Genomic DNA, 25,179 nt, shown 5'->3' on the forward strand with positions numbered 1-25,179 from the left:
GAATGGAATAGAACTCTTGTTGTTTAAACTTGGAGGATTTAGAGGGGTAGGGGGTAGGTCAGTGGTAGAACACTTGGCCTAGCATGCATGAGGCCCGAGTAGTGCTGGAAAGCAGGAAGGAAGGAAGGAAGGAAGGAAGGAAGGAAGGAAGGAAGGAAGGAAGGAAGGAAGGATAGATAGATAGATAGATAGATGGATGGGTTAGAATACACCAAGAATCATCTTCATGGAATGTTGATAGGTATATTGTTAGCTCAAAGTTAGGTGACTGTTAGCTAAAGCTTGGAAAGATAAAATGTGTTGAGGGATATGAAGAACATGTCACTCTTGCTGTCCTTGCCAGTAAAATGTTAGCAAAGGGGGCACCATACGTTTGATATTTAAATACTTATTCGCAAGTGAAGAATAGAAAACACACACATACTCTTCCCCACCCCCAAACAAAACAAAACAAAACAAACAAAAGAACCAGGAAAAGGTTAATACTTTCATCTCTGGTTATAACCTAGCAGTGGAAAAGACCCTTTGCTTCGGGCCAACGAAGCCCCACTGTGGTCTGTATGGCCCATGTGAATGACCATGAGCAGGTACCATAGGATAGAGTCGTTCCAGGGTATGATGGGAAATGCTGGTGAAGGGAGTCAGCTTGTAGTTAGACTCTGTAGACAACTCCGGTGCTGCAGCAAAAAGAGTCATGGCAGGAGGCTGGAAAAGGCAGGCTGCTGCACGGCCCTGGAGGGCAAGACAAACACCGGCAGCATGGCCTACGGATAAACAAGACTTCAGGAAAACCGCTGGGGAAGGCTCAGAGGCTCTCTGCATAAGCAGGTGGGTAAAGGTGATTCATTTTCTATAACCAGTTCTCAGATTCCAAACCGTGGAATAGACCATGGGCGAGGAAACCTCAACATGGAGAACGAGAAGGGGCGGGGAGCCATGCTTGTTTTGCTGGTCACCCTGCTCTCTATGCTCGTGGTGACCTTGGCAACCTCCTGACCCGGATGATGAGATTTCACTCATCACATGCTAGCGAATCTGATGCTCACACCTGCAGGGAAGAGGCAGGGGTTTGAGTTTGTGACCAGGACTTCCTGGTCTTCCCAGGACATCCCCTGCCTCCTGAGGGATGTGGGTCTTTCCATCCACACTGCATCCAGCAGCAAGGCTGCTCCAGACCTTCTAGGCCTGCGTGTCCCTTTCCTTCAGCCCTCCGCTCCAGAAGCATGAACTTGAGATTCCCTCTTACCCTTCTTGACCACATTTGAGAGGGTTCAGGGGAGACAGCTTCCATGGTGAGGCTGGAATGGTTATGATGTGACCCACACAAGCCCTGGATGTTCTCCATGTTCTCAGCTGGGACGAGTTTGTAGCTGTCCGTGGTGTTCTTCATCGGCTCTAAGATGTAGGTCTTATTTTCAAACACGATAAGCCCCCTGTCGAAAAGGGAATTACAAACATTCATTTTAAGGAGAGTTCCTTATTTATGATGAGGATAGATATTTAAAAACGATTTATTTTTACTTTTACTTATGTCTGTATTGGGGTGTGTGTGTTTGCGCGTGTGCACGCGCACTCACATGGAGACCAAAGGTTGATTTTAGAACTCTTGGGTCACTTTGCCCTGTATTCTTTGAGGCAGGGTCTCTCAATCCATCTCAGAGGTCACTAATGACCAGTCAGACTAGACAGCTTGCTCAAGCCATCACATCTGTACACTTTGCAAGGCTAGAATTACAGCTGTTATGTCCATTGTGCATTTACTTGGGGTTTGGGGATCTTTACACCAATCTTCTTGCTTGCACATAAACTGAAGAGCCCATTATAGACTTGAGGAACCCTGTGAGAGCCGCCCTGTCCTGTGGCTGGGCCAGGGCTATCTGGGCCCAGCAGCTCCGGGTTCGAGCCACAGCTCTGCCACTTCCTAGCTATGGAAGCTTGTTTAGGCTCCTGAGTGTCAGGAACTTGGTTTCTTCACCAAGCACCGTGTGGAAAACAGTAACTTCCTCTCATGACTGCTTCACTGACGGCCAAGTTACTGTTTACATGGTGGCATCTCTCTCCCTCGGATGAGGACAGATCCACACATCAGACTGCTGCTTGTGGGTTATTTCAAAGACTGACAGTTTGAGGTGAATCTTATACCCTATGAATGGATCCTGCTCACAGGAATGCTGGCCCTCGGGGGCTCCCTGGTAGTCAATGCAGCATCTGTAAGATACACACCCTTCTGGGAATGACAATGACCAAACGGAACCCTGTGAGTCAACAGTTAGGCATAGAGTTTTAAAATACGTGGACAGAGCAACTCTGGGTAAGACAGTGTAGTTTAGAAGCCAGAGCGGACAATTGATTATAGTCAGGGAAGCAAAGAGAATGGGGGTACCTCATCACTCCCCTATCAGCCCCCAGGATCCATTTGGTCAAAGCTCTAACAAACTTCCTATGCTATTGAACCCGGACTTGCTGCGGCCACAGATGCAGATTCCAGCAAACTCCAGCAGTTGACGCAAGCCAGGCGAACGGGCCTTCTCCAGAAAACCCATAAAAGCTGTGTTAATAGAGATTTTATTGACTGGGTCTCCAGAGATTGCCACTAGAACCCCATTAATGTCCCAGTAGGAACAGTGAGGCAGTGGGAGCCAAGTGCAAGCTCTAACCACTGCTTTGGGCCCTGCAGAGCCACGCCTGCTGAGGCCCTGCAAATCAAGCAAGAAGGCAGCTGGATGGAAGTCACCTCAGCTAGCCCCAGTTCAAAGAACAGAGCCAAGCAGCTCATTAAGAAAACTCCACACAGAGGTGGAGCTAGGAACTCACAGGAGAAGAACAGAAGATAGCTCAGAGCAGAACAAGGCAGGCAATGCAGGGGGCCTGCTGTGCAAGGGAAACCCCCAACATCCAGGCCACTGGCTGCGTTCTCTTCTATCTCCATTGAGCTCTCAGCCCTCTCCCCACAGCTTCAGTTCCCCCCCGCCCCAACAGTGATGGTTCCTGCAGTCAGCATCAGGCCACAGCGATGGGCTGGAGATAGATCCTGGGGTTTGTAACACCAGTCCGATGGAGGGGAAGCTCGCCATCATGACTCTACTACAACCCAACGCTTCTGAACTATACTATACTATACTATACTATACTATACTATACTATACTATACTCTATGCTATACACTATACTATATACTATAAAGCCCTTCCACTGAAAGAAGAGAGGTGACCTGAAAAGAATCAAAAACCTTAACTAACTATCTAACCTCACATGGGCAGATCCAAATGCAAAGACAGAAGGAACATGAAATACCAGGACTGTGTGTCTTCTCCCAAATCAGCAAATCTAAAGTCGTGGCTCCTCATGAAAGGAACTCACACAAAATGCTAGTCACAGAATTCAAAGGAATGATTATAAAGATGTTCAAACAATTTGGGAAGGGCACAAATATTTTCCAAGAGAGCACAAACAAACAGCTGACCAGATAAGGAAGACAATTCACGATATGGAAACAGAAAGGAAAGAGACACTGAGGGAAACTCAACTGAAATGAAAAACACAATGGAGCCAATGAAAGTTCAGTGTAAACTTCACCACCAGAATAGCCCATGATGGGATGCAAGGGGCTGGAAGACAAGACAGAGCAAGCGGGTCAGTCCATTAGGGCCAGGGACAGATTTTTAAAAAAATACATGAATGGAACATGCAAAAACTTGGGGACACACCACAAAGTGATAAATATTACAAATCATGGACACGGAAGGAGGAGAAGACTTTCAAGCCAAAGATGAAGCTATTTCACAGAAGAAAATAACCATGGGAGAAAAAATGTCTTCAAATCTAGGGAGAGAGAAGCCGACCCAGATTCAAGAGGGACACGGAACACCAAACAGACAAGACTGGAGAAGGGGCTTCCTGTGTCAAATCACACTTTAAGAATGTGAAGAACAAGGGAAGTACACGGAAAGCTTCCAAGGAGAAGGACCCGGCCAGCAGGAAAGACAAGACCGTCAGAACAATTACTGGCTTTTCAATCAAAACCTTACATGCACAGAAGGCTCAGTGTGAGGTATTTCAAAATCTGAATGATCGCAATTGCCAACCCAGCTGACTGTAACCTGCAGAACTATCTCTGTAACTGAAGGTGATAAAGGCAGGCTAAAGGAACCACTCCTATGGAGAACACTGCAGGGAACCCTTGGGACTGAAGAGAAAGATAAACACATTCAAGAGGCTAGAGGAGCAAAATATAAATGATACTAAAGAGAAATTAAACCAAAGAGTACTAAGACATCCTCAGACGCCATACAATCAACAAGAATGATGGGGGCACACACGTGCCTGTCAGTGATAACTCTGTCTGTGGATAATCTCAGTTATCCCATCAAGAGTGCCAGACTCGAGGACCAGATTAGGGAGCAGAATTCTTATTTTGCTGCCTCTAAAATGTGCCTTCTGCCCCAAAATAAACATCACCTCAGAGAGAAAGAGTAAAAAAAAAAATAAGTATCCCAAGCAAATGGAGCAAGGAGAAGCCAGCGTTGTTATCGTAATATCTGACAAGAAAGACTGAGGCCAGTTCTCGTCAGAGGAGATAATGTCACTTCACACTGACCAAGAGAACTGTTCATCAAAAGAAAACATAACTCTAAATATGTGTGTTCCAAATGCAGGCTCAGGCCATTTCATAAAAAAAGTCCTTCTGGACCTAAAGTCACAGAGTAACTCTAACTCGGTCGTGGGTGACTTCACTGTCTCGCTGTTACCGTTAGACACCCCAGCCAGGCAAATATTAATCCAGGCTGGGATTAAATGACATCAACTGTTTTCTTCGAGTCTACCTAACGTTTTTGGGACAAGGCCTCTCAATGGCTCCGGACTTTGCCGGTTTGGTTGGACTGGCTGTCCAGAAAGCCCCAGGGATCTTTCTGTCCCCTCCTCCCCAGCACTGGGACCATGGGCTCACACAGCTACAGGTGTCTTTTACATGGGTTTGGAGACCGAGCTCAGGTTCTCACACCTGCAAAGCTAGCCCTTTAGGAACTGAGAGCTCTCTCCAGACCATAGCTATTCTTGCTGGTCACCTTCCATACTCAAATGCTATGGAGGGAAGCGGGCTGAGGGATTAGGTATCTCTTTGGGTTGAACCTTAAATACAGTGACTAACTCAAGACGGAATGGCGCTTCTTTTACCAACTTTGTTGAGGTGTCACAGGCAGTGGGAGGCACAGATCACTGCAAGGATGGTCATCCTCTAAGAAAGAGGACAGCACCCAGGCATGGAGCTGTTAGAAACCAGAGAGCGCTGTGGAGGATTTAGGAAGAATCAGTATGTCATGGCAGATAAAAAGATAGCTCCAGATAGCTGTCCCTCCCCCACCTCCCCGCAAGACAGTATCCATGAACGTGTCTAGATCTATGACCCGGGCACACCTCTGGGCTACAACTATGAGGGGCAGCCTGCATCTCTTACATTGAACTGCTTCTTGAAATAAAGCTAACATTTCTAAGTATGTAATGGGTGACTGGAATTTTTGCTCATTACTCTTGATTTTAGGAAGCCCAAATTAATGGGGAAAAAAAAAACCTTAAAAAACAAAGCAAACAAGAAAGACAAAGTAGAAAGAAAGATGATTAAAAGGCAAATACAGCTCCTTTGCACTATACCATATGTTATCAGCTGTTTTCTGCAACTCTTACCCACCCAGTCTGCTGGGGACACAGAGTGAAACATGGCATCATGCTCTCACCACGAGAGAAGCCAATCGCTGAAAGGTGTTTTTTTTCTACTTACTGGAAAGTTCTAGAAATTGTTACTTGGTCATAAAAATGTTCTCATATCTCCTTTTATCTTTTAAGTCATCCAAAGGGCCAGATGTTGAGAAACAGGGGTGAAGGCCGCCCCTTTGCTCCACACAGTTGGCAGCCCACAATACAGCATAATTAAATAATTGCTTTGGACTATCTTGGGTATAATTAATCATTTAGCTGTAAAGATCTCTGCAAAGAGCAGTCCAAGATTCAAGCACTCAAGGTTTCTGAGATGTAAAAATGCGATGTTCTCACAGCCCTCCCTGGCCCCAAGTTAGATAAGGGAGGGAATTTGTTTTAGGGTAGATGTCATAAATGTTTGATTATAAACTTCAAGTTGGAAGAATCTCAGAGTAGAGAATTTGAGTCTAGCAGATTTTGAAAGTAGGGTTCTACCCTCTCCAGTATGCAAGGAGGGAAGGCCCAAGTCAAGACGATGTGTGAGTGCTTAGGAAAGATAGAGACTGTGGGTTTAGTCTCAGTGTACCCATCACTGTGGTGGCCTTCCTGCAGCTGAAGTACCAGTCATCATTCCCAGCACCTAAGGTCCCAGGCAGCTCAAGGAAGATCTGGGGCTCCACTCCTGACCCGTGCATCTGAGGCTTGCGTTTCTCGGTGCACCCCCACCCATAGCTATCAGCGCAGCTTAGAGAGGAATGAGACTCTCAGAACAGGGTCCCGAGGAGGGAAGCAGAAGGAGAAAAAGACAGACCAGAGACATGAGTGGCTGTAGTGAAAATCAATGGCCTTCCCTTCAGATGCCAAGTCTGGGGCTGGAGATGTTACGCAGCTGGTGACATGTTTGTCTAGCTTGCCCGAGACCCTGGTCTCATTCCCTTCTTAGCACCATGTCAGCTTGCACAATCCTTGCACTTGGGAGATGGAAGGTGAAGTTGGGCTTAAGGGGATCCTCAGCTCTATAGACAATTTGAAGCCAGCATTTGGCTACATGAGACCCTTGTCAGAAACAAAGCAGAATAAAACAAACAAATCCCCATAACAATGGAAATATTTAAAGTATTGTTATTTTCCCCTTGAATGGACATGAAGAGGAAATTATCAAACTGCCAAGTTGGCTTTGTTAGGCTTCCTTGGGGAAACACATCAGATCTATACTCCCTTCAAGGTAAAGCTTTTGTGCTGAAAATTCAGATTTTAGCCCCTGAAGCAAGGGTGCACCGGGCAATAATGCAGCTTAATGTTGTTATTTTTACCACTTGCCTGTTAGTCCCGGGCAAGCAGGAATGCGGCACATGGATCTCGACTCCCTGCAATAAGACGGCACTGAGGAAATACGGATTTTCTCGGCACGGCCGGTGCCAACACCGCTCACAGCATTTCCTGGGGAAGAACTTTTAGTCTCCGTATCATGCTGTCAATCACGAGACAGAAATGCAGCTGGAATGAAATTTCATTTCAATCCCCTTTTCTGGAAGAGCTCATGGGTAAAAGTAATATCCTCTCTCATGTATGTTTGATAAGCTGCGATGGCAGCAGTATCAGCTAATATCAGCTAATATCAGCATAGGCTTATTTTCAGAACCAACTCCCATGTGCATATCTCGTGCACATGCAAAACAAGCACAATTCATTGCCATGACCGCCACAGCCATGTGCCAAGTACTGCGTTAGGCACAAAGACCGCCAGCCAGTGGCTCCTGCTTCAAATGTACTGTGCCACCAGGGTGAGGTGCATGGCAAAAGATGCTGAAGATAAAACTATTACCAGGCATTTAAAAATAGTTATTTGCAGGTTGAGTATCCTTAGTCAGAAAGCCCCAAATCCTAAATGTCGGCAGATCAGAAACACTGCTGGTGCCAGGTATTTAAAAGTATATTTATTTATTTTTGTTTTATGTGTATGGATATTCTGCCTGCCCATATGTATGCATGCAGTGCCCACAAAACCAGAAGAGGGAGCCAGTTCCCCTGGAACTGGAGTTACAGACTGTTGTTAAACACCCTGTAGGTGCTGGGAACCAAACCTGCACTTGCCTACAAGAGCCATAAGTGCTCTTAACCACTGGGCCACCTCTCCAGTCCCCTTTCCTCAGGCACTTTGGATCTCCAGGCTCTTGAGTGCATCGTCCTTGCTAGCATTTATGGAAATTCTGCAAAGCAGATGGCATGGACCTGTTTCACCAGTGAGATAATGCAAGTCCAAGGACACTCTGAGGGGTGGGTTAAACAGAGATGTTTTAAGGGCTAAATTCTAGTACCTCTTAATGGATCACACTTAGAAGATGTAACTGAAACCATCTGTTAAAATGACCTTGTTCTGAGAGTGGGGCCTAACTCTGATGACATGTCCCTACAAGAGACGGAAGGTAACACACAGGGGAGAAGATGAGGTGGAGATGGAGGCAGACACTGTGGAATGACATGTGCACCAAAAAAAGGAGTGCCAGAGATCAACATAGGCCACTGGCAGCAAGGAGACAGGCCTACATGAGATAGATATACAGTCAGATTTCTTCAGATATGTCAATTTGGTTTGTCAAATTATAAACAATAATATTGCATCTACACAGTTATTCTGTAAGGGTTGTGTGTGTCTTGATTCCCAATTGCAGGCTATTATTTTGATTATGGTGGTTATGACGGTTGGCGTCTTCACTGTCAACCTGACTGGATTTCACATGGGAGAGGAGTCACACCTGAAGGTGTTTCCAGAGACGTTTAACTGAGAAAAACCAGCCCTAGCTGTGGGCGGCTGGTGGCGCCATTCCACAGGCTGGGGGCCAGGCTGGATATAAAGGACAAAAAGAGGAAGCAAGATGACTATAAGCATTCACCTCTCTCTGCGTCCTGATTAAGGCTGCGCTGTGACTAGCTGCTCATGTCCCTGCTCTCATGGCTAGGGCTGATGTTTAGCCTCTCCCACCGTGATGGACTTAGTCCCCAACTGTGAACCCTTTAAGTTGCTTTGGTCAGGTAGTTTGTCATAGCCGTGAGAAAAGTAACTATGACAGTGGTCACCCTCATTCTAGGGAGGACGCTCATCAACTCTCCTTTGTGGAAAGCACTTGAAGACTATGATCAAATTGCATGAGGAAATAAACCTCTTCTGTATTTAATGCATAAAATTTGGTGTTATATATGTCATATTATATAATTAAAATCAAGACAAAACTTTCAAGAGTATAATAATGTACATACTTATTCAATAGGCACAAATAAACCTCCTATCCTGACAATTTAATTTTATTAGTGTTGGGAATCAAGCCCAGGGCCTTACTTATGGATGCTAGGAGCTGCCACGGAGCTGCACCTCCAGTCCTTAACACTTGATTTAGTTGGATTTCAAATAGCCATCTTGTGCTACCTCTCACATCTGAAGCCCTCCACTAAAAGCTCCAGTCTATGACCAAGGGGTAGATAGGATGTGTCAGGAATGCTCCCCATACTGAAGGCTCTTGCCTTAGGGCAGCAAGAGGCAGAGAAAAGAGCGGACACGCAGGCTATAGACAGGTATTTACAGAGGTCCAGTGGTGCTGTAGGGACTGAGATAAGTGAGCACACGCTGGTCTCATGGTTCAGGACAGAGCTAGACTAGATGGAGGTCTCATGGAAAGGTGCCCCTTTGATTTGACCTTGATGGGAGAGTGAACTTTGCAAAGGCCAACTAAGCGCAGGCAGAGGGGAAACAGGGATGATGTCAGCAAGACAGGCAGCTCCCTCAGGGAAGAGGACATGGAGCTGAAAAGAAAGAATGCTGGTCCAGGGCCAGGGAAGTCTTCAGTGAGTAAAACGCTTATCATACAAGTATGAAGACCTGAGTCCAGATGCCCAGCACTGAGGAAAAGGTGGCTGTGGTAGTTTACATCTGTACCCCAGCCCTGAGGAGGTAGAGACAGGCGGATCCTGAGGCCTCGCTGACCAGCTGGTCTAGCTGAACTGGTGACCTCCAGGCTCAGTGAGAGACCTTGCTTCAGAAAATATGGTAAAGAGCAACGGAAGACCCAATGCCCACCTCTGACTTCCACATGTCTGCCCACACCCATGTACATACACCACAGTACACGTGCACACATGTACACACACACGTACACATGGGCACACCCATTTTCTAGCTCTAAATTGTACAAGAGGAGCAACTATGAATCTATGAATTGATCGGAGTTGGGTATCAGGGGGTACTTTGCCCGTCGTTATGGACAGAATGTGATGTATACACTTGCACAGCTGCTTCTCTCTGAACTGATGACGCCCACAGGCATTTCCTTGCCCTTGGGTCTCTATGTTTCCAGAATACCCCGTACTTAGCAGAACGCTTATCCCTATTTTCTTTCTTAATGTCTATCATGCTGGCCGCTATGGATAAATACAGTTTTTCTTTATTTCCAGCCCTGATCGATTCTTCTGTCAGGAGCTCATAGATTGGATGCGGTGTTCTGCTTCTCAGCTTGAAAGATAAAGTTGACAGCTTGGGTCTGTGATTTCTCTGTTAATGAGTGACTTGTGTTAGAGTGGCAAGAAGATGGGGTGGGGCTTAGGGGCACAGTTGGTGACTGCACAGCCTTCTTCAGTTCCCAGTTCTGGAGTCTCCCAGGGGCTGGGGCTGGGAGGTGGGTACTGGTGCAGACACTGCTGTGTTTGGGTGACTTTGTTGTATGGGGATTACCTGTATCCTTGTAGGAGTCTGTAGAGGTCAGGCAGTGTGTGGGAATAGACATTTAGTGGACAGCCTGGGAAGGATAAAGTATGTGATGGCTGAGTGGCATAGGGATACCTGGGGCAGCTTGTCCCCTTAGGGTGTGCTGTGCAGTTGTTCCTTCTGGGCTGGCTATGATGACGGCCATCAGTACTCCCTCATGGAGAAAGGGGAAGGTTCACAGGCCTCACAAGGCCTGAAGGCAGAAACAGAAGCCAGGTGTGGCATGTTTGTAATCCTAGTGCTGGAGAGGCTGTACCAGGAGAATCACAATTTCAAGCAAGCCTTGGCTACGAGTTCTAGGCCTCCCCAGGCTATGTGAGGTCTTGTCTCAAGAAATCATATAGCAGTCTAGTGGTGGTGGCACAGCTCTTCAATCCCAGTACTTGTTAGGGAGAGGCAGAGGAGGCAGAGAGAGAGGGATAAGAGTCAGAGGAAGAGGAGGCAGAGGCAGGTGGATCTCTGAGTTCGAGGCCAGCCTAGTCTATAGCGATAACTCCAGGACAGCCAGCAGTCAGGGGTACACAGAGAGACCTTGTCTTGACTGTCGCTGCCCCCACCCAAAGAAAATAAAAGAGCAAATCAAAACAAAACAAGACAGGTAGACAATGGGCCATAGGTTAGGTAACTCTTCTATAGGCGCGTTCTCTAAGTTGTGCGAAGGATTTCTCTGTGACGTGCCTTTGAGACATTCATGTGCCTGTAAGTAGCCCCAGTACAGGATCGACAGGGGTGGAAGCCTTTCTCAGCTCCATGGATGCCTTCGCTATCTGGAGTGCAGAGACATTTCTTTATACCCTCTCCCTCAGGAAAGGTTCCACATGAGAATCCTACTCTGGGAACCCCCAGTCTAGGAGTTCTAGATAGCTATTGTTACTGTTTCATAAGCCACTTTTCAAATTAAATGTGTAGACTCTTGTTCTGTGATATCCTCACAGAAATCACCTGAGCATTGGATGCCTCCATGGATTGCTGGTCCCAGCGTGTGGCATTCTCAGAATCCCTGACATTTGGACTAGAGCATCTCTCCATGTACCACTGTGACTGTCCCAGGGGTGGACAACGAGCCAGTCAGGACAGTTAGGATGCACTTGGAGAGTGTTTGCTGAACTTGGAAGACAGGTCTTCATGCACCCCAACCCCCACCCCTCAGGATGTAAGCTTACCAAGACCAGCGGCTTCTTTGTCGCCAAAATATGATTCAATATGTGCCGACCAAAACAAAACTGTGCCCATTATGGTCTAAGTGCCTTTACCCTGCACTGACAATCCATGCGCCTAAATGTTAGTCTCCAATGTGGTAGTGTTAGGATGTGGGGGCTTCTTGAGAGATGAGAAGTTCGGTTCAGACCATGAGGACAGAGTCACAGGCCATGAGGAGTCACAGGGAGGGTTCACAGAAGGAACCGACACTGGAGCTCCCGGTCTCCGTACACACAGGAGGAAGTCATGGGGGCACATATCAAGGTGGTGCCAACCAAAATCCTGGAGTGAGCCCGCACAAGTAAGCTTATCATGTCAGCAGCTTGACCCTAAACTCAGCCTCTGGGACTGGGAGAGGTCTGAGTCACCCACTCTGTACGATTTTGTGTGGTAGTTCAAGCTAAAACACTGTCTTGGGTTATATTTAGGAACACATACATACATATATACAACAACAATGACTGGAAATACAGGCCATGAATCTGAAGAAGAACATGCAGAGGCTACAGGAGGGTTTAGAGGGAGGAGCGGGGGGGGGGGGGAGAAATGTCGTAATTAGTTATAATGCCAATAATAAAAAAGATTTAAAAAAGAAAAATCTTTTTAAAATTTAAAGCCAACCAAATAGACACTGCCTTAGGATAAATTAGCACAGAAGAAAGTAGAAGCTGTAGATAGGAAATCAACTCTGACTCCACTAGTTGAGATCCTAGGTCCAGCCACCCCTGAAGCCCTCTGAACTTTTCAGTGACCAGGGCCTCCCTTCCCGTCAGCTTGTTTGTAAAGCCAGCTTTTCCTTCTTCATACACATCGACTTGACCATGAAGTGGGAAGTCAGAAAGAGCCACTTTGAATAGATGGCTCTTGGACAATCAGGTGTGTCCTCTGGGCTCTAGAGAGACACAGCACTGCTATGTGGGCTTCCCTTTACAAGACACATGTGTCTGAGAGCTGGCAAGTCTGGGAGTGCTGGAGCCCCCGGGCCGTGGATGGGGAACCAGAGTCAAAGTGCATCAGGTTGCCCTGGAGGCTGGGGTGGCTGCTCAGCACGGTGGGGGGGGGGGTCACAGGAGAATGGAGCTCAGAGCGGATGAGCTGTCCGGTGTCCCCCCCAGCTGGCTCGCTGCCTGATGACTGTGCTTCAGAGTCAGGTCTCAGCCTGTCTACCCCATGCCCTGGTCACCTTCACTCCATATACTGCTTTTCTGGTTTCTGTGATCAGATACCCCACAAGAAAGCACCCTATGACGAGAGCACTTATTTTGTCTCAGGGTTAGGGTACACTCTCATGGCAGATGGTGGGGGTAGCTGAGATCTGGGTGGATCGGGGAGCAGAAGGGGAGGTCATTGGGAAGCAGAGGAGGGTAATAAAATCAAGCCTTCCCCCACACAGTGATTCACTTCTTGCAGCTGGGATGCAACTCCAGTGGTCCCCAAACCTCCCAAATCATCACCACCAGCTGGGGACCAAATGTTCCAACATATAAGCCTTGGAGAGGTGTGTCGTATCTCAAGGTCTCCAAACATGACCTTGAGCAGACAAGGCGAACCCTCAGTTTGTTCCTGAGCTCTGTCCACCCGTGTCTCTCCCACGATCCTGCTCCATCTTACCCCTGGACCCTGTACCTCCAAACTCTCTCTTGTATCTAACCTCATCCCCAGGCTCTTCTACTGTCCCCTCTGATGTCACCTACCTCTAGTGGCTCCCTTCTTCCTTTCCCAGCCATACCAGCCACATTGCTGCTCTGCCCAGAGCATGCGCTTGCAATTCCCTGCTTCCCACCAGGGCCTGTGCCCTGCCTTCATCTCGCATCTCGGACCACGTCTTCCCCTTCTGTCCTTTCTCAGCTTCACCCCTCTCCATAATCACTCGTGTCACGCACTCTCTGTCCCTTGCCCCCTCCTAGGTGGTGCTCTCGAAGGAATATAATTTATGTGCTGCTGAATCCCTAAGACCTAGAAGAGCACTGGGGACATGCCAGTATCCCAGGAATAAATGAAGAGCCAGAGAGAACTGAATGCACACGAGACACTGCCTTCCTCTCTCAGACCAACAGATGCCCTGAAGCTCCCTGGTGCTCCATCAACACCATGTCAAAGATGTGTAAAACAATGGAATGCATCTGTGTGTGTACACATGCATGCTCGCTCATGCACATATGCACAGTGACTGTATGTGTGTGTGTTCTAGAAATGATTAGTTCCAGACACAGACAGGATTAGAAGACAAGAACAGGGGGAACACTGTGGCTTTTTAGAAAAAAACATCTTGACCACATGTTCACATGTCACTATTCTTACCTGAGCAGGTCTAGATGGGGGTAAAGGAGAGGACCAGCTGTGAACACGGCCCTAGAGTTCAGTGACAAACACTCAGGAGACAATGAGATGTGCTGAACGCTGGGGAGGCTGTGAAGAAGTGAACCCCCACTTTCTGTGGATCACCATGGCAATCAAGGCAGCTCTTTGAAAAGGACGAAGACTCAGGAGTGTGACTAGTCCCAGGGAAAGAGCGTGTGCCCTCCCTGCCATACGCCATGCCCTCTCTAGCCCTCACATGACGGCCAGTCGGTGCTAAGAACATCGTTGCCTAAAACTGAGACAATGCAGAAAACAGCAAAACTCACACCCCCCAAGTGCGCAAGTGGGGAAAATGAGATGCGCGTGTAAAACAGAACTTTATGTAGCAGGTGAGGGAACAGATCAACCCTACAGGAGCCAAAGAGAACACTGCATGGAATGACAGGGGGCTGCAGAGCGAGAGCGGGTGTTCTCTCTCTCTCTCTCTCTCTCTCTCTCTCTCTCTCTCTCTCTCTCTCTCTCTCTCTCTCTCTCTCTCTCTCTCTCTTTCTCTCTCTCTCTCTCTCTCTCTCTGTATGTTGAGGCTATGCTGTTTATTGCCTCTGTTGTTTAATAAACCATTTGCGGTGTGTATATGTGTGTGTGGTAGGCCGTTGATTGCATATTTATTGTATGCTTTATGCCATTTCTCTGTGTGTGAAGCCATGTTGAATTGTTCTGTGTCTGTACACTGTGGTGTGTGTGGTGTCTCATTCTCCCCAAACCCTCACAGAACTCCGGAGACGGCAGTTACTGCAGACATACAAAGCACAGTCCCACCCTGTCATCGAAGCTGGAACATTTTCTAGATTCTTCTCTGTCCTCCCTACCCTGGAGCCCCTCTCCGGTGCCCTGGCCCAAGCCATTTAGGACTTTGAGGATGCAAACTGATAGTTCACAACTCAATACACTGATCTAGTGGGGGGCGGGGGGGGGGGGAGAAGAAAGGCAAGAGTGGAATTTATCAGACAAGCAGCTTCTCCAGTAAAAGTTCGCTGGTTGCAACTAGCTGGGTCTTGGAAGGGCAAGGCTGAGAGCAGGCAATCCCAGGGTGATAAAAGGTCAGCATTACCCACCCTTACCTATAGTGAAACCCTGCCCAGGCAGGCCTGAAGTCAACTCCACCTGGTCAATGTTAAATTCTTTCTTTTCTTTCCCAGCAAGAAGGGGGCCTTAAATCTGTTTTGATTAAGCCAGCAACTACGATGTTAATAAACAGTGCCCTATCTTTTATCACTTGGAAGTTTGAAGCATCAGGGCCATGAGCACAGAGGATTGTTCATGCGATGCCTGTGTTCTTTCATTTTCTGGCAGTCTGGGAGACTGGGTCTGTGGCTTTGTAGTTAGGCATTTCTACCACTGAGCCATAGCCCCAGCCTCAGATCACGCTTGGGAGCCTAAACCCAGTTAGTTCTGTGGTTCTCAGGCCACCAGCCCTACACCCTAGGAACTAATTTAAAGAGGGGAAATGAAGGAGACACTAAGATCTTGGGTCAGCTGTGCCGTTGAGAGTAACTACACAGGCTGCCTCCCACTTTCCCAGGGTTTTCAAGTGAGTGCAGAGAGAAACGAGTCATCTAGGGATGGTTAAACCGGAACGTCCATGGTCATGCCCACTTACCTGAGACCTGAGCAAGTGCTGAGGCTGACCATTGAGGCCGCATCTCCTTGCACGTGTCCGTGGTAGTAACAGTGATCCTAAAAGACAGAGAGGGGAAATCAGTTAACACATCTTCCTTTCACCTAGGATAACCCAGCTTCCTCTAGTCCACACCCCTATTCCTTTACTTATAGGACATGTTATACCATATTACATGGGTAGTCTTAATGTTTACTGCTAAGCCCAATGTGGCTCTTCCAGGGTCTATGGTTAGCACATCAGACCTCCTTAGATATTATCAGCAGGGTTCTGATATGCCTGACCGGCCTCCACTCTCACCTGTTGGACCCCACCCACCCTGGGAAAGCCCTGATGCCCACGGTTGTATAAAGCGCAGCAGCAGAAAAGATCACGTTGACATCCTTGGTTTACCCTCATGTAAACTGTCTCTGGTAATGAGATGAGGAAGTGGATGGGATGTTTAAGCACACTGTGAAATGCAATAAAACCAGGCCTGAATCAACGGCTTAGGAAAACAGCCGAGCAGATGGGGGCTACTAAGGAATGAAAGATGAGAATTCCCAGAATCGCCCACATTCAGCTCGGCAGGAAGGTCACTGAGGGAGGTCTCGGAAGAATAAAGAAATCCTTATAGGATAACTCTAACATTCTCCAAAGCAACCACAGCTCAGATGCCTCCTGGGAAGACAGAGCTCTGTCCAGATTCATGGTAGTTACGCTGTTGAAAAAAGGCTGGGTCACAGCTCCAACTAAGCAGCTGATTGGCAAGGAATGGCTGCTCACACGCCACAGTCCTCACCCAGGCATTCACAATGCCAGCAGCATGCTGACTCTTTGCAGGAAAGGGACCTTCTAAGTGACAGTCAGGTCTCAGTCGGCCTCCACCATACCCACGTCAGCTCTTGGTGGTGACAAGCCATTCACAAACACTATCTCTACCTGGCTGAGAAAAAGGACTGGGGTTGGAAAGATGGCTCGGTGGCTGAACGCATTTGCTGTTCTGCCAAGGACCCAGATTTGGTTCCCAGCACTTGGTGCCTCACAACCATCTGCAGTTCAGTTCTAGGGGAGCTAATCTGATGCTCTTTCCAGCCCCCAAGAGCTCCTGAATGCATGTGGTGCACATGCAAACACACATACACACAATCAAAAAATGGTTAAAAATAAACAAACGAGAAAGACCAGGTGAGGTTGAGTGGCAAAGGGAAAGCCATGACATCATGAGAAATTGGCTAAGGTCACCTCAACCACATAAGAGGATAAATCCTTGGGTCATCTGAAAGGCAAAGGATGGAGATGAGAAGGCTGCAGGGAGACAGGTTTTAATCTCTCCTACTGATTTTAGAGCCATATATATATATATATATATATATATAGGATATTAATATTTTAACCTCATACTTGTGTAAGAAAAGCCCTTTAACACGAACATTATTGTCAGAGTTCCTGGCTTTATAAATTCAAGTCTCTTCCATGTACCCTGCCCCCATGGTTTTCTGTATTATTAAAGGCAGCTTTCTTTGAGGTCATGGGTACATGCCTTTTATTTTCTTCTGTTTACACAGTCTCGAGACTGGCTCTCTACTCTACCCGGGATTTATTTCCATCCTGGAAGTACAGGGCGTGTACGACTTCCCCTCCACCAAAGGCAGGCATTATCCACCACAGCTCATCGGGTTTTCTCCCCGACTTTCTGCCATGTGCTGTGTCTGTGACTTTTCTTGTTTCTGTGACCTGATAGAAACAACTTCCAAGGAGCAAGGACTTCTTTTGGTTCACAGTCCATCACGGCAGAGAAGGCACAGTGGAGTTCTTAGTAGAGGGAGGCTGCTTGCTCACACGGGACAGCAAGGAAGCAGAGTGTGGCCCCACCCCAGTGACCTCCAGCAAGGAGTCATGTCTAAAGGTACTACAAGTCCCCCCAGACAAGTGCCATCAGGTGGGGACTGAGTGCGCAAGCACGCGAGACATCAAAACCAGAGCATATGGGAATACTCAGGGTATGTCCGTGGCTCTTCTCTGTTTTACAGTCCACCAAGGAATGCTCAACTGTCCACTCCTAAGCCAATACCACTCTCTTAATCACAACTGTTTTACATGACAATTGGATACCCCGCAGAGCTGACTCTTTTCAAATCAAGACTTCACTCCCATACCACACATCTGTTTTAAAGCTCATCATGTCAGCATCTCACGGTGTTCTGTGTCAAGTACAGGGAGTACCTGAAGTCCTCTGCCACTGAAATCCATAAGGATGCACAATGACCACCACAATCTCATCCCAGAGCATTTTAATGACCGCTCAGAGACACCTGGAGCCCCGCAGTCCCTCCCTCACCACCCCTGGCAACCACTAGCCTCCTCTCTGTCTCTATGGATTTGCTCGCTCTGTTCCTCTCATGCAAAGAGAAGCCTGCAGCACATGGCCTCGTGCCTGGCTTCTTTCATCCAGCATAATGTTTTCCAGGTTCCACCATGAACTCTGCGTTTTCTTGCCGAAGAGTATTTCGGTGCACACACTGCAGTGTGGACAGCTGGTGTCCAGAGGCCAGGACTGGAGAAGGAATTACCTGCAGCTGGGAAACTGCAAAGGCAGTGGGTAACGGAGGGAGCACGCAGTTCAGGGGAGAGGGGGGAGGAGATGCGGACACAGGCCTGTGGAGTACTTGGTGATCTGTCTTCTAGGAGGCTGTCCTCATCAACAAGCAGTGGGTTAGTCCAAGACACTTGGGGGGACTGAAAGGGACGGGGGCTGCCCAGGCAGCCACATCAGAATATCAAGGAGGGAGGACACATGGCTGCGAGTGTGCCTCCTTGCCATCTGGGTAGATTTGAAATGGCGCTGTGGGTGTGTAACTCTCAGGGGAGTTACTGGCTCATCACGGAGGATGCTTGTAACTGGACTGAAATATCCTAAGGCATCAAGGGATCACGGTCCCCTTCTCAGGCTGTGGTATACAGGGTGGGTTGTGGGATTCTAGCACAGCGCACCTGTAGGCATGTCAAAGCTGAAGGTGACTCTCAATCGAAAAGGACAGTAGCTGCTGTTGGAGTCTAGGATGCCCGGTGATCGCTGACCTTCGAGATCCATCTTAGAGTCCCGCTTATGGGGGGAGAGGGGAGGGAAAGCCAAGTGGTGACAATAATTACCGAATTCTGAAATTGGAAACCCATTTGTTCCCAGGCTCTGTTGTTAATGGGTTATTTATCAAGTGTACTTTCTAATTAAATATACAGGACTACATGCTCATTAAAGCATGAGCTGAGAACAAATGGGTATCAAATTAATTTCCAGTTCGATAACTTGAAATATTGCCTTTAGGAAGCAGGGGAAGCGGGGTTTAGTGTTCATAAACTCTTGCTTGAAGTCAACAGCCCTACTCATCTTAGTTGTCAGCCGAGTCCACGACTTACTTCTCAATTTACGTGAGTTAGACAGCTCCCAAGCCCCTTGCTCACTCCTGACAGGGATTAATCTCTTCGACTGCAAACCACAGTTCCCAGATTCTCCCAGACAATTCCAGTTTCCTGAAATTTAGTTTTTTTTTCAACATGACTCACCACATGTAAATGAACATGATTTCATTTTGATGATGCTATGAGTCACCGTCTGGATAATTCCATGACTCAAAAACACAGTTGGCTCCTCACGTATCATATTATCGGTTGGGAAACTGGATGACGGAAGTGGCAGAGATTACATTCTGACCATTGGTAAGTTGACTCCTAAGGCCCGGTCAGACGTAACGAGATCTTTACAGGTAGTAACCATGATCAGAGACCAGCAAAACCCACTCGTGTCTACAGGAGAGTGTGTGCCTCTGTCTGAGCTCAGGTAGTCCTTATGTAACGATGCTCATATGCAGGAACCAATCAGATCTTTGGGGATCATGAACACTGGTCCCTATGTAACGATGCTCACATGCAAGAACCAATCAGATCTTTGGGGATCATGAACACTTGGCCCAGAGATTCTGATGTGCCACACAGCAGGGAACATGACAAGCAGCCAGTGTTCAGAGAAGATCTGTGTCCAACCCAGGGAACCCTGGATCTGTTACCACAGTGGCCCTTGCTGGGTATCTGAGGCTCCTGGTCTCTGTACAGTCTTTCTCAGACCTCAACCCTTTCTTCTCTTTGATTGCCTTCAAAGCATCAAACCGCACAACCTCCCAAACCTAAAGATGGTTCTGAACGAGACCATGCCCTCCCAGGACCATGTCTTTGATTCGTTCTGCTGACCCAATGCATTCTATTTCTCCCAACAAAACCTCGTGTGGAAGAGAGTCCTGGACATGCACAACCACAAAATTACACCTCTCTCTTCACAAAAGCTCTAACTGTGCATTTTATATACTTATTATTTAACTGAATGCCTTTTCCCACTCCAGTAAAATACCATTTTCCTTCTGTTTAATACTATCAATCAAACCTAATGGTGGGTAACAGGAAACTGGAGTAACAACTCTTGAACCTGAAAATTGGTAGCCCTCAACTCCGTGCCCTGCGGGAAGTCAAATCAAACTTCCTGCTACCCCTCCATCCGTGGACTAGAAAGACAGGGGTTTTATATGCTGAAGTGGTAACGAAAGTGGCCCGACCTTGCAATTTAAAAGGGTTTCTAGCAGACAGAGTCTGGGAGGGCATGCTGAGGGGATGGTGTTTTCAATGTGCTCCCAAAGGCCTGGGCCACCCCTGCTACAGGCAACATGGTGGCCCCCTCTGATTCAAATGCTTGAAGGCAGGAAGTTAGTAGCTGGAAGGAGGCTTGGGGCCATCTAAGGCCAGTCTTTCTTTTCTAGCTAATTTCTTGCCCAAAGGATGTGGAAACTGAGGTCATGATGGTTAAGCTGCCATTACTGGTCACAGAGGTGGCTGATGGCAGGGCAGGACCTCAAACCCAAGCCTCTCCACTCCAGGCAGGCTTCCCACTATGCCTCACAGCTGGACATATGCCCTGCCCCCTCATGGGCCTCTGCTTTTGAGAAGAAAGCTTCCCCCTACAATGGAAACCGTGCACTCCACACTTCGCTGCAGGGCCTCATCATGACAATGACATCACTCATGGGATCATAGGATAAAAGGGTCACTTCCAAAGGTGGAGAAAGATCTGCAGATGAGAGAGGGGGAGGGAGGAAGAGAGGAAGGGAGGGAGGGGGGGAGGGAGGGAGGGGGGGAGGGAGGGAGGGAGGGAGGGAGGGAGAGAGAGAGAGAGAGAGAGAGAGAGAGAGAGCGAGCGCGCGAGAGGGCGAGAGAGCAAGAGAGGCCAGTCTACATTTCATCAGGCCAGTCTTTTATTCTCTCATACAGACGATCAAGCTCCAACAAGAGCACGCGCTTCAAGCAAAGGGAACAGTGGCTTTGCAGCCTGCGTGTGGGCAGTGCTGTCTGCCCCATGCTCAGCCTCGGAATGTGTGTACACAGGATGGGATTGTTGAGAAGACAGTGGGCACACTCATCCTCCCAGGGCTACCTCTGCTCCCTAGCTCTAACGAAAACTATGTCTGGTGGCCATCTGCACAGGCTGAACCTCAGGGACTACTGTAGTTACTTGGTTGTGCTACGCAAGAGGTTGAGGGAATTACACTCGTGTTCTTTGCGACCTCCTGACAAGTCAAGCCCAGAAACCATGTGCTTCTACTGGTGATGCCTTGGAGATTAACTGTGGTTGTGAGCCTTGGGTTGAGACTCAGTGTTTAACCTGTAAAATGGATGGCTCTTAATTGCTTGGGGTTTTAGAGACCCAAGAAATATAGCAAGGGAAAGCATTCTGTAAGATGTAAGTCATCTTCATGAGTACCAAAATAAGCATGCGCTTCAGTCAACTACACTGTACCTTCTTTCTCACCAATGGTTTCCCCATGCTCAGCATGTTTTTAGGGGATAAATGAATGGAGGAGGGTGAGAGAAAGTGACCTACTAGAGAAAAGGGACCCAGGGCACAGCATGGCAAACGACTGTTGTGACTGTCACCATGGTGGCTGGCTGGCTTTCCCAAAGACCTGACTATGTATGTGTAGGCTTGATGTCTGCTGCTTCACCCCCACACGGCATGTCTGGTGGAGCACTCTAGCCTAGCTGGGATTTAAACCCAGTCACAGGGACAGATGTGATGGCTGCTTTCCTAAGGTCTACAGGCTATTGCGTCTGAAGGCCCATCTCCAAGAGTTCCCATGGATGGGGATATCTTCAGAGGAGGAAGGCCACCACAGCCTGTGCATGGCATTGGCAACTCCATTGCTCACAATGTCCTTGCCCTAGGCATATTTCGTCACTTGTGGCCAGCCTGTATGTGTCCTCAGGACAGGGCTGTGTCCTCTTCCATTGTGCAGCATCACCAGGATGCTGAGACCTCACTGAGCCAGGCTAGGACGGACCCCACAGTCACGCACTCGGGACCCTCTAGAGATGCTTCTGCTTTCTCACTCAGTACTCTTCACGTCTGGGTTTGCATTTTGTTGACAAGACTGGGGGGGGGTGGGTTAGTGCTAAAGACTTTTACTGGGGAGGGAACAGAACAGCTACCAGAGATAAGGGCAACCAGCATTGTTGGAAGACAGCCATGTATGGATCACAGAGTGTGGAAGATGATGTCCACCCAACTGTCTCTAGAACGTGATGATGTGTTTGCTCACTTGGGTGCACGTATGACCTGTGAACCTTCTCTGACGTTCCTCTCTCTGGCAGTATCATCCTTTCTTCTCAGAAACCCTTGAGCTACAGTGGATAGTAGATGATGCCCTATGTCCCATGGGCCCAATAGACTAATCCAAACCAAATGCTGAGACTCCACTTGTATTTCACAGGAAATGGTTGCCATGGAAATGGGTAGGATGCCTCCCAAACACTGTTTTTCATCAAGATACTGCATTCCATCATTTCCTTGATGGTCTAGCCTAAGCTAACATTAGCTGGTCCTACCTGACGTTTCTCAGCGAAGACTTCTGTAGCTTTTTTTCCCCCACTGAGAACATATTCGACACATGGCATCTTTTAGAGCAGACCTCCTGTGAATGTCCAGACTTCCTGCCATCTCTTCATCTCTGTATACCTGGCCTTTAAAGCAGAACTATCTACCTGACTTTCGGCTTATCCAGGAGAACCGCTTGCTTTGTCCAGCCATAGCCTCTTTCATGCCCTCAGAGCCCCAACATACCCATGACATACCTTAAAGAGACATTTCAATGACTTCCAACATTCTTCTATCACAGCTTTGGTCTCTAAGTCACCCTGACTTTTGTCACCTTTTGCACATGTCCCATCCCTGAGAAAACTCTGTGGCAGTATCCTGGAATGATCTCCTTCTCCTGACCCTGGGTGCATGCCTCCTCCAGCTTCAAATTGTGGTCCACATGATCTTTCCTCCAGGCAGCCTTCCTTGACTCTTCAGACCAGATTAGGTCTTCTTGCCCTTTCCTTCAGGACACTCAGCACAGATATGGTTTTTGGACTCATGCCAATCTCTCCCTTTCTTTCCAGAAGTCTCCTCACCTGTATTTCATCCCTGCTGTATGCTCTGTGGTGGGCATAGTGTTTGGACATAGTAGTTGTCCAGTTAACATGTGTGCAACAGACAGACGCTTTTCTACAAACGCTGCAGGCACTGGGAGCGCTGGCCGGCTACTCCAGTCTCCCCAGGGCTTCCGAGGGAATGCGAACAGCCCACATGGCATGCCTATGGTCACCCACAGGCCTTATTAGAAGTGACAGTATAAAAGATAATTCTTCCTTAGATGTAGCCAGCAAAGAACAAAGTCAAATACTTCATCTTGGAGAGGAGACATAGGAGATTGATTCCAGAGTTAAACTCAGCCACTGCTCCGAGTCAAGCAGCTTACCCTAATTGTTGTTATATTAAAAACAACAAAAGCACCCCAGCCAAGTGGTTCTCACTCCACATGGAAGCTTCAATTCAGGCTGACCCATTGAGGGCTGATTATAAGGGGCAAGGAGACGAGTCAGCAAATTTCCCTTTGTTTTCCTGTCTGAGTCAACAAGAATCAAACTCCCAAGGCTGCATCTGAGTCCTCACCAATAACCATATAAGGCCCAGCTGCCAGGCTGGGGCTCTATACAGGGAAGCAGCTCTCTTTGACTCCATATCTCTGCTATAGAGCATGGCCAGTGCCTTGACTGGTATGATCTGAGGTCTAGCATTTGAATGAAAACCTTCCCGCACATGTTTGAACACTCGTGCTGCCCCAGCTGGTAATGTTTTTTCCAGAAGGCTGTGGAACCTTTAGGAGGCAGCAAGCCATGAGTGGGTGGGGCTTACAGGCGATGGCTGGCCCCACTTGTGCAGGATCTCTGCTTCTGGTTGTGCAAAGCTATAGAGAGGTGAGGGGTTTCAGTCACACACTCCCATAGCGTTCCTGGTGCTGCTGTCTTTGGGCCATGGTGGACTGTATCTGCAAACCATGACTCAAACAGATCCATCCTTCCTTGTTTTTTGTTCATGGTATTGAGAAATGTAAAACGAATACATCAAGAAACCAGGGAAGATGAAGACTAATGGGTGAAAAGGGAGATATCTTTTTCTTTTTTCTTCTTTTTCTTTCTTTCTTTGGGTTTTCAAGACAGGGTTTCTCGGTAGCTTTGGAGCCTATCTTGGGACTAGCTCTTGTAGACCAGGCTGGCTGTGAACTCACAGAGATCTGCCTGCCTCTGCCTCCTGAGTGCTGGGGTTAAAGACATGCACCGCCATCAGGTGAGATATTCTTTTCTAATTAGGAAAATCAGTGTGTTGTTGTTGTTGTTCCTGGGGGCCCAAGAGAGGTGGGTACCCCATTTTAGTTGTTTCACCTACTAAAGATAGATTTATTCAGTCAGCCGAAGATTAATCTGCAGCATCAGCTTTTGAAAAAGGCCTCTGGTCTATTATAGAAGGACACTGGTCCAGGCAGAAGAAGTGATTTCTACATCCTCATCCCTTTCCAGCCTTTGGACTCATCCCGGGGAAGGACCATTCCACCCCATTGCCTCCTGGGAAAGTGAGAGGGAATGGAACAAACACACCAATAAAAATGCAGAGAAACACAGAGCCCCAATGGAGGTGACGACTATAAAAGTTCTGGAACCTTCCATCCCAGATATTTTCTAGGAGGTCAGAATTTGAAGCCTTTAGCTTTGTGATCAAAGTCCATACTGGGACTGTCAGCTGTTGAACCTGCTAGTACAAGATCCCAAATTTGTACATTTTTTTCCTCTTACCTATTCTTCCTTCCTAGTAGGCATGTCTCTCTGTGTGTGGGATTAGTATGGGATACGTGATGTGGGAATGGTTTCTTATTAATAAAGAAACTGCCTTGGCCCATTTTATTGGATAGAAAATTAGGTAGGCGGAGTATACAGAAGAGAATTCTGGGAGAAAGAAGATTAGAGGAGGAGTCGCCATGATGCTCCCACTCCAGACAGACGCAGGTTAAGATCCTCTCTGGTAAGCCAGCTCATGGGCTACACAGAATATTAGAAATGGGTTAGAACAATATGTAAGAGCTAGCCAATAAGAAACTGGACCTAGCCGGGCCAGGCAGTGTTTGAAAGAATACAGTTTCCGTGTAATTATTTC

At 47.7% G+C, this 25,179-nt stretch overlaps 1 protein-coding gene across 1 annotated transcript in view; it reads right to left on the bottom strand.

Moving 5' to 3' along the window:
* Adam12 (ADAM metallopeptidase domain 12) overlaps positions 1–25,179 on the bottom strand; it is a 312,949-nt gene that overhangs the window by 93,198 nt on the left and 194,572 nt on the right. The window contains exons 5-6 of the mRNA XM_050137344.1: positions 15,612–15,688; positions 1,247–1,433 (exon numbers count right to left, since the gene is read on the bottom strand). Of these exons, the coding sequence (XP_049993301.1) occupies positions 1,247–1,433; positions 15,612–15,688 (264 nt within the window). The remainder of the gene's footprint in view (positions 1–1,246; positions 1,434–15,611; positions 15,689–25,179) is intronic.

The sequence above is a fragment of the Alexandromys fortis genome, unplaced genomic scaffold, assembly GCF_014885135.2.
Source record: "Alexandromys fortis isolate MF-2015 unplaced genomic scaffold, M_Fortis_MF-2015_v1.1 scaffold_3, whole genome shotgun sequence".
Lineage (NCBI taxonomy): Eukaryota > Metazoa > Chordata > Mammalia > Rodentia > Cricetidae > Alexandromys > Alexandromys fortis.